Genomic DNA, 10,007 nt, shown 5'->3' on the forward strand with positions numbered 1-10,007 from the left:
AAATGATCTGCGATGAGCGCGTGAGCCATTGCTAACTAGTAAATACGTTAATTGTTCAACAAATAGATACGCCCGATTATATTACTAAGGAGACACAAATGGTTTCATACCCCTTGATTTCATTTTATGAGGTGGCATTTTTTGTTTTCGCCCACAGGTTTAACAGTCGCGATCGGTATTCAATTTTAAAAAGGCATTTCGCAAAATGCAGCGCATTTAGATTACTGTAAAAACTCCACTCTTTTGCAAAGTCGTAAGGTAAGTCTAAGGAATATTCGTGTAGTGTATAGAACCTGTTCGACTGTTTTTTTTGCTATGGCGGTCAAGCGTATAGTACCTACTGCGGTGTCCAACCAATCCATCCCGATGAATTAAAAATTTAAATCGACTCTCCCTTACAAAAATAATTATTTAGCTGGCAGGTACTTAAAAGGAAAAATCATTTTAATGTTTGTCAGTAGTATGGCAACACAGCAATATTTTGAACTGACATTTTAACCATAGACACAAAATCTATGGAAATAGAATATCGTGTTGATTGTACGGATGTTGTCGTCCGTTGTTTACCGTTTGTTTTTTTTACAAAAATAGTGAATAAATCGGCACTTTTTTGGTAGTTGATCAATAAAAATACAATCCTATCTTTTTGTTTTGTATCAAATCAATTAGCAAAGATGGACCAAATGCTGCCAAGTCCGGGGTTCTCGATCCCCAGTATCGGAACCCCGCTGCATCAACCGGAGGAAGATCAACAGATTATGACAAGTGCTCTCCAGCAGCAGATGCCGCCCCTGGCGCCGATGGGTGCCTCGCCGAGCATGGGGGTCTTCGGATCCGCAATGCCTTCAATCATGACTCCTTCAAGACCAATCCACACTTATGCTCCAGGTTTTGCCACCCCGCAAAGCATGATGCAGCCACAAACTCCGGTTTGTCCAGATTTATACTTGCCTTCAATTTTCCTTACAAAAGTTGGAAATTATAACCTCTAATCATGTTTACCTCCAAAATCATTATCGTGGAACTTAGGCGGGAAGATTAACGATTTGTCTCAATTTCTAGAGATAATATCAGTCACTACTAAAAATTGAAGCAATGTCAGAATCATGTTTATCGATGTTCTGCTTATCCTAAATATCATAAACCGCAACATTTTCATACTGGTTATAACTGAAAACTCATGATTACATAAATCATCAATAATCAACAACCCAACTTGTTTTTCTCCGATTCCATAATATTTTCACTGAATTGTTTTGAAACTTAAGTGTAGATTTGTTGTTTTTAGCCTAGGTTTTATTACAATTACTATTTTATCATTTATAATGATAGCAACAAAACATGATGTCCCCGATGGTGGGGGGCCCGGGCAGTATGGGCATGGGGACCTCCAGTGCCCTCAACCAGATGAGCGGCCCCGCCACTCCCATGACCCCCATGACTCCTCACTCTGCAGACCCCGGCATTCTTCCGCAGTTGCAGTAAGTTCTCCACACTTCTTAGAATTAATCTTACTATCTTGTCAGAAACCGTAGGCAGATTGCCATAAGGTTAACGTAACAAAAGCGCTTGGATAATTGTTTCTCTCAAGCCAACTTCTATTCCAACACTTTATTTGGGTCTTTTCGTCTTTATTGGCAAAATCGCATAAATTTAACAGCAGCAAATCGTTGTTTATGGGAAGCCATCATACCGCAAATAAAATTACAGGTGTAGCGGTCGCTGTGAGCACTTACATAAGTTGAACTTCCGAATAACTTCCCTGAGCATTAATCACCATAAGTCAAATGCATATGTTAACGCTCCTATGGGTAACTTATCGTTATTTTTACTTATGAGTCTAAAGCCAGCATTAGTCTATTGCACAAATTTATGACAAAGCATCTTAAATAATACTGAAAATATATACCATTTTGGCGACCACCTTAGACACTACCTTACAGAAGTTTTAAATTAGGCATGGATTATTTTAATTTTTTCTGCACAATTCTTAGGCCAAAGATTATAATGTCCTGATAAGGTTGGCGATGGCTAAAACCTCCAGATTTTTCAATCGCCAAATTATAACATGCCAATGTTGCTGGCTGCCCCCAGCATGATTTAATCGGGAAGAATGGTTATTGGGCAATGAATCTGTTAAGTAGAATGGCCAGAAAAAGTGTAGTTACGAATATTTGATTATTCTTACTCAAACACAAACAGATTATAATATCATCACTTTTCTGACTCAATCTTGTATCTCCAAAAACATGTTTTCTTAGGAGATGAAAAAACTCTCTTTCGTATTTTAAAGGACTTCTTTTTTTAATTTAATTAACCTTTCCTTATCTGTGGTGTGTATTTACTACACATTGCTTCTATTAACTTTAACAACTCTATAAATATAATAAGTTCTGGGTTCAGATTTTAGCTATTCCTCTGCTATACATTTATGCACTGAATTAAAAAATAATACTTTACATAGTTTTCAAATTCAATTAAAAATCAGATTGTTTTGTTAAAAATCGGGAACAAATACACCGATACAATCAACCATGTGACACTGCTACGCGAAGAGTGTGCGAGGAAATGACACTCTATTGATGTCCCACTTTAGTTCGCTATGCGGAAACATGAGAAATCCACACATCCGCAGTTGTATTTAGACCATTGATACCTACGACTGCATAGCTGTGTGTGTGAGTCCAGCGCCCATCCAGCACCTGCAGCCAGTCGGTCGCGGGCCATCGTTAGATAAGGACTCCTCGCAAGTTTTTTTAGCAGCTGCTGCTGATTCTGTGCGGGTTGGTGACCTGATGGGGGCCCAGCATCCAGCGTTTGGACTCCACAGCCGGACTCTCCTGCCCCATTGCCTTGAACCGCAATCGGAAGAACATACCCTTTATTTGGTGTATCCAGTTGCTTTACTCATTAAACTGATACTTTCCAACCTCTCATTAAACCCCCCAAACAAAGCAAACCAAAAAATTTATGAATTTACAAAAAAAAAAACATCAACCTTATGACAGCGAACAGCAGGTGTCCTCGGTGCGGACCTCGGATGAAGGTGAATTTCGCCAACATTCGCGGTCTGCACACTAACCTGATTCCCATCCACCACCACCTTTTTTCCCAAAATCCCCATCTCCTCTTCCTTATGCAGACTCAGATCGCCGAGACCCCACACACATCCTACTTAAAGTGCCCAGGCTATCATCTGGAAAGCCTTTTAAGGCCAAAGGGATTTGTCTGCCTTTACAGCTGTGCTGACATCAGCTGCGCTCGTTTCGCAAACGAGGATTGCGCCAATCACGAAGTGTGATGGGTACGCGTAGATCTCACCGGTATGATTGTTCAAATACCTGAGCCTAACGGCACCCGGCACCAGTGAAATTCTGGTGACCGCTGTCAAAATCAGTAGACGAGTACGTAGGTGATCACTGTTATCAATAATATTCGGATGATTTGTATTTTTGTGTAGCGCCGTTTTTATGCAAAATAATCTTAAAGGCGATTTGCTAAGGGCTTTTAGTAGGTGTTAGGTATTATCAGTGTGTTGGCAACTTGGCCCAGAAAATCGGCTTCTTGGATAAACTTTCAGAATACCCAAAATGGGCAAAGGATTGCAAGAGAACCCCAAGAGCAACCACGACCAAAGAATTTCCAAAAAGCTGGCGGACTGCCATACCGGTAACCTTTCTTTTTGGTCGCTTGCTGGTTCAATTGGGAGAAATTTCTGCAGAACCGTTTTTCCACCTCTGACCAAGCCCGATTACCGGCTGGCTAATTCGGCCCTATAGAAAACTGAGTTATTAGGCAAAATTATCGCGGAAAATTAGACTCTTCAAGATAACGGAGAAATTCCCCATTCCATTTCACACTGTGGTTTCCACATGAAGGAACCAAAGATCCGGAACAAGGAGGTCCTCCGGGTCTTAAACAAGATAAAAATCAATAAAGCCAGCGGGCCAGACAGAATACCTGCCTTGGTCCTTAAGAGGTGTTCTGCAGAGCTAACTCCGGTGCTCTGAAAATTATTTAATCACAGTCAAAAGCGGAAAGGAGCCAGATCTTTGGAAAAGAGCGATCATCCACCCAATCCTTAAAAAGAGGGACCGCTCCGATCCTTCCAATTTCCGCCCCATAGCCATCACTTCCATACTCTCAAATAATAACAACATCCTACGGCAATATTTCCAATGATAGTATGCCTAGTTAATAGTGATAGCTGATAGTTTACCTACGGCAATATTTCCAATATGGATTTTGTCGAAACCGATCATGTGGCGATCTGCTCGGGTATGTGACATCTTTGGAGGCGTTACTTGGAAAGTTTTGGAGAAACTCAAACCATCGGGTTGGATATCTCCAAAGCCTTTGTCACTGTGGAGACAGATGTGGAACCAGTTCTTTATTCATTTACTTTTGGAACCGGCTTTTCAAAGAGAAAAAAAACCATGGGGGGGGTTGTTATTATTATTTGATTATTCTCACATCTAAACATTGGGTAATTTCCTCAGAATTGGATAGATATTATTTAATGTAACTACATATACTGTCAGATCAAAATAGTAAAGGGATTTATTTTTTTTAAATGTAGATCTATTACCGAATAGTTTTTCTAGGATTACCTAAATTATAGAGTATGTGATGTAATGGTATGTTTACTTTTGCAAACCGAGCCATGAATCACGGGAAAGGAACAAAGCAACTGCAAGCGGCGTTTCACGCCATTTGTGGTTGCTTGGTTCCTTTCCCATTAGTTGAGGTTCAGTTCGGCTGTTCGGCTCATAAAAGCATAAAAAAACAACTTGGATATCGCACTAAACTCTTGTTTGGGGAAAGTACAGGAGGGTTAAAATAGACAGTTGTTTTTTTTCATCTCCTGAGAACTATTTTTTAGATAGAGAGTACTTTCAAACATTGGAATTTCAAAAAAATTTATATAACTTTTTTTACTTAACCTTTTGAACGCGTCAATATGCTCCGTTTTATCTATACCCGTACGCGGTACATATTTTCAAATACCTATGCATGCAATTAAATGTCAAATTATAGCATTCTGGCATGATTTATTGGACTATATAGACAGAACAGATTATTCTCCACAATATGAAAACAAATCCTCGTGTGTCAACACTCTTAGATGTTTATAAAAACAAAAACATAAAATTTCATATAAAGACAGACGTACCGTATCTTTTGAATGTGGTCCCGCCATTCACTTGGCGTCATAAATAAACCACTCTCGGTGTGTGTGTACTTAGGCCACTGTGTTTATAGACACAAGTGGGACACCATGATCACTTATCATTCTTAGTTATGAAAAGTTGTGATTGACAAACTAGTACTAACGCCATCCGTTGACAAAAATGTAAACTAAAGGACTAAAAGGCGCGAAGAGGCGCACTTGGTTATCGATCTTTTTTAATGAAATAAAATTTATTTTTGAGAAATTCTTGTAGATGTCAGCATCGTGATAGTTCTACAAATGTCCAAGTGAGCAAGAAATACATTTATGACGAAAGAGAGCGAGAATATCGGCCTCAAAGTTGCCGTATCAACTGTTGATACAGCCGCGTGTGAGTATAGACTTTTTGCCGTAACAACAGTTGATACGGCCGCGTGCAAAGAGTTAAAATCATGTAGATAGAGGTTGAGTCAGAACAGCAAATTTACCCGGAATAGAATATAATATCTGCTAATGACTACTTCTATCAGTTCATAATAATCTAGAAACATTTAACACTTTTATTCTTTTAATTTAATTGAGTTTTTTTATATTACAGAAATATAGTGTCTACCGTCAACTTGAATTGCAAACTGGATCTTAAGAAGATAGCGCTCCACGCTCGTAATGCGGAGTATAACCCCAAGCGGTTTGCCGCTGTCATCATGAGGATTCGAGAACCACGGACCACAGCCTTGATATTCTCCTCGGGGAAGATGGTGTGTACTGGGGCCAAGAGTGAAGAGGACTCTCGATTAGCTGCTAGGAAATATGCCAGAATTATCCAAAAACTCGGTTTTATGGTGAGAATCTTACAAATCTTATTTTGCATGTTCTTTTTCTTTGTCAGATAGAGGTAAATATTCTCTAAATTTTTATGTCTTAATAAATGAGTAACCCTGAAATTTAAAAATTACAATTTTCAATATCTATAAATCTTTGAGGCATAACTTTTTCCTGATAAATGGCACAAATCTTACACAAAATAAAAAATACAACAACCTCATGATAGAAATGATGTGGCAAGCTAAAAATTGTTGCAGCGTGACCTAGAATTTAGTGACCAAAAATTTTTTTTTCAAATTTTGTTAAAACCTAGCTCACTGTTTCAGATTTTTTGCAGTTTCGGGTATTACAAGAACAGATTTTCAGCTTTATGCCCAATGTACTAAATTAAAGAATGTATCTTCCCGTTATTAATATATTTATTTGTTGCAGGCAAAGTTTCTGGACTTCAAAATCCAGAACATGGTCGGCAGTTGTGATGTCAAGTTTCCCATCAGATTGGAGGGCCTGGTGCTAACCCACGGTCAGTTCAGCTCCTATGAACCTGAATTGTTCCCTGGACTTATCTACCGAATGGTGAAACCCAGAATTGTTTTGCTGATCTTTGTTTCCGGCAAAGTGGTGTTGACAGGAGCCAAAGTGAGGGGAGAAATCTATGAGGCTTTTGACAATATTTATCCAATCTTAAAAAGTTTCAAGAAACAATAAAGTGTCCGTTTTAAAGTGAACATTATTTTTATAAATATACACAGTGTCCGGGGGTAAAGTGCGTTAACTTTGGGAGGTGATTCTACATGATGGTAGAAGTAAAAAAGATAAATAACTTTTTTTTTCATACTAAAATATTTTTCCATAAACGACATTTTCTCATACAAACCTAAACAATTCAACCTAAAAAGTACCTTCAAATGTTGGAATTTCAAAAAGAGTTTTAACTTTTTTACTTCGAAAATCATGTAGAATCACCCCCCGAAGTTAGTGCACTTTACCCCCTGGACACCCTGTATTATGCCTTTGTAAATATTTTCATGAGGTTTTAAGTTATTTTTTTAATGTAGACACATTTTTCTCGAATATTTTTTATTAACTTATGAATGTGAGAATAACACAAATTTAAGTAAAACTTCATTATTTGTGATTATTGTTTAGTGCAGAATATTTCAAGATGCCATCTCAGTTGTGTCGGAAAGTTATTGGAAAAACAATCCTTTAACCATACACATGGTATGGTTAAAAAACGATAAACTTTTAGAATTGCCGGACACACTCGATACAAATACATCAACCAAAATACATGGCCAAACTGTCAAAACACATGAAATTTTTAAACATTGACAAAAATGGAACTTTATTGCAATATTTTACACCTTCCCCGACGTAAATAGTTGTATTTTAAAGTAATTAAGTTGAATCGAAGTGTTACTTCTAAATAATATATGTATTAAGTGTGTCCAGGTATCCTAAAAGATTACCAAAAAATCTATATCATAAGCAACTACGCTACTAACCACATGTGTTAAAACGAATAAACTCTTATTTCTATATGTATTCTTTCTGTATCACACTTTTGTAGTATTATTTGGCTTCCATTGCAGGTTTTGAAGAATCAGCAAGTATGTAGAAGTAGAAGAAAAATATGTATTTCAGTGGATCAATGCTCGAGTTCATCAACTTTTTTTATGTAAAATATGTCGAAACATTAATTTGACATACACATATTAGACATGGTTCAATTTCATTCACTTTGATCGACTGACAGGCGTATTAAACAGTCAAACGATGGCTACCCATATTTAGGTCTCATCGCTTTGGGCCTAGAACGTTAGCTGCCTAAATGTAGGTAGACGATTTATTCGAATTTATTTTTTAATTTCCGCAGCTTAATTATAAAACCTACATATATGGGATAAGCAATAAAATATAGGTGGATTCTTTTTTTTGGAAAGCAGGGCGAATCCAAAACCGAATGCCCCGAAATATTCATCGCTCAAGGCATTTTTTTTTTAAAACACTCCATTGCTCATGTGTTTATAAGAAGTAACAATATATTTAGAGTACTTTCTGATACTTAACTTAAATTACCAAAATCTAATGTAGGCACTTCTAGCTTTAAACCCAAGATTTAATTAAGCAAAATTTTATTTTGAAATGAGCTGGTACTTTGTAAAAATGCACTTGTGTTAGAAAAATAAATTAATTGATACAAACAACATCAACTTTATATCTCAATTTTTTAGCAATAATTTATTATTTAGAAAACAAAGAAATTCATACATACGTAATTGGGGGAAATGTACATAAAGTATTTTAAAACAAAACTAGCAAACACTTTCATTATGATAATAGACTGTAGAAATAGTTCAGAAATATTATATTGTCATTTTTACTTGACTGACAAACTTTGGGCACAAGTGAAACCTGGTTGGTAAATAAAATAATCAATAGTTGTGTTCATGTAAAGATATTGTATGTACGTATTTCATTAAAAAATTATACTATGTATACACAAACACAGTCTATTCAGTCTTTAAAATCCCTAAAGGATCATCATTATATTCAAATTCATTAGTGTGTATTTCAACTAAATCCGTCACTTGTTGTTCATTTACATCATCCGGCTTCATGGTTATCCACTTCCGCAAGGAACGGACAGTCGGTAAACCGAATTCTCTTTGTAAGAATTCATAAGACTTACTGGAACAGTGATATAAGGCTAATGCAAACTTTCTATCTGTAGTGGTGTACCTTCTTCCCATCTTCAGTTTTCCTGTTCTGACATCGGAATTAAGAATATTCAGACTATGAAATCCAACGTTTTCTTTGGTCTGCTTACGTTTCTTTTTGAGGTTTTCATTCGATTTTAATTTCTCAACTGTAGATCTTAAATATTTACATCTTGCTCGATATCTGGATAGACCTTGCTGAGAAATGCGTAATTTCTTTTTCTTTTCTTCAAGCTTTTTCTTTAGATCTAAAATATCACATTGTAAATTTCTTATGGTTATATTATTGCTCAGTGTATAGCTATGGTCTCCTTTAAAAGCTTCTAAATCTTTATTGATTCTTTCGAACTTTGGGTTGAATAGAGGAGGTGGATTTTCTTTTGTAACTGCATTACCGCCCTTATCTTTGTTCTTGGGATCTTCTTCTTCAACATTAAACACCTTCACAGTGGGCACTGTACCTTTCCATATCCTGAAATTTCAAAATGATTTATGAAAATCAATAGCATGGCATGGAAATAACAATGAATCTAGTATCAAGATTTAACAAACACAATACACCAGCACGATATATTATTATTTACTTTTCCCTAGAATTGATGAAATGAATGCTACTCACCCTTGACTAAATAGGTTCGGATTTCGGAAATCAGTCAATTTAAAATGGTCTGAACAGACTCGATAAACACGGTTTAGATTCAATGTTCCTGCTTCCTTGAACTTCTCTTCCAACTCGGTTCTTCCACAGGCCCGGATCCACTTCTGGCAACTAAAAATAATACAATGCATTATAGTCTCTATAATGCCAACAATTCAAAAGTGAGCCTGTTCAGTTTAATGAATTTGCTGGTTTACTTTCCCCACTTCAATCACCATGGTGCTATATTCGATCTTCTAAAATCCCTCTTATAACTGACCAGACTTGTTTTATATTGAGTACCATCATTTAGCAGTCGACATTACTCATCGCTTGATAAATCTTCGAAGTCCACACTGATAAAAGTAGTCAATTTACTAAAATTTCAGTGAAAATTACTCTTTTCTTCAATGGTTAACCCAGAGGTCGGCAAAGTGCGGCTCCGGAGCCGCATGCGGCTCTTTAGCCTCTTAAGTGCGGCTCCCGCGCAAAAGTTCACGGACAGGCGCGCAAGACGCGCCGATGGTATCGGCGGGTGACGACTGCGGGGTGCGCGGTGCGAGGGAGACTTTTCTCGCGTTTCAATAAGTCTGGTTGGCGTTGGATAGCAGTCACCTCGCCTGTCGCGTTGCTACGGTCATGGTGGTCGGCG

General features: G+C 37.3%; 1 protein-coding gene across 1 annotated transcript; it reads left to right on the forward strand.

The window, feature by feature from the left end:
* Nucleotides 1–539: 539 nt before the first annotated feature.
* On the forward strand, nucleotides 540–8,322 carry Tbp (TATA binding protein). The gene is made up of 4 exons (XM_089635420.1): nucleotides 540–929; nucleotides 1,333–1,481; nucleotides 5,769–6,012; nucleotides 6,428–8,322. The coding sequence occupies exons 1-4, from the start codon at nucleotides 675–677 to the stop codon at nucleotides 6,701–6,703; spliced, it is 924 nt and encodes a 307-aa protein (XP_089491546.1). The 5' UTR covers nucleotides 540–674; the 3' UTR covers nucleotides 6,704–8,322.
* The last annotated feature ends 1,685 nt before the right edge of the window (nucleotides 8,323–10,007 follow it).

The sequence above is a fragment of the Hesperophylax consimilis genome, chromosome 9 (assembly GCF_061612785.1).
Source record: "Hesperophylax consimilis isolate HC1 chromosome 9, BYU_Hcon_1.0, whole genome shotgun sequence".
NCBI lineage: Eukaryota > Metazoa > Arthropoda > Insecta > Trichoptera > Limnephilidae > Hesperophylax > Hesperophylax consimilis.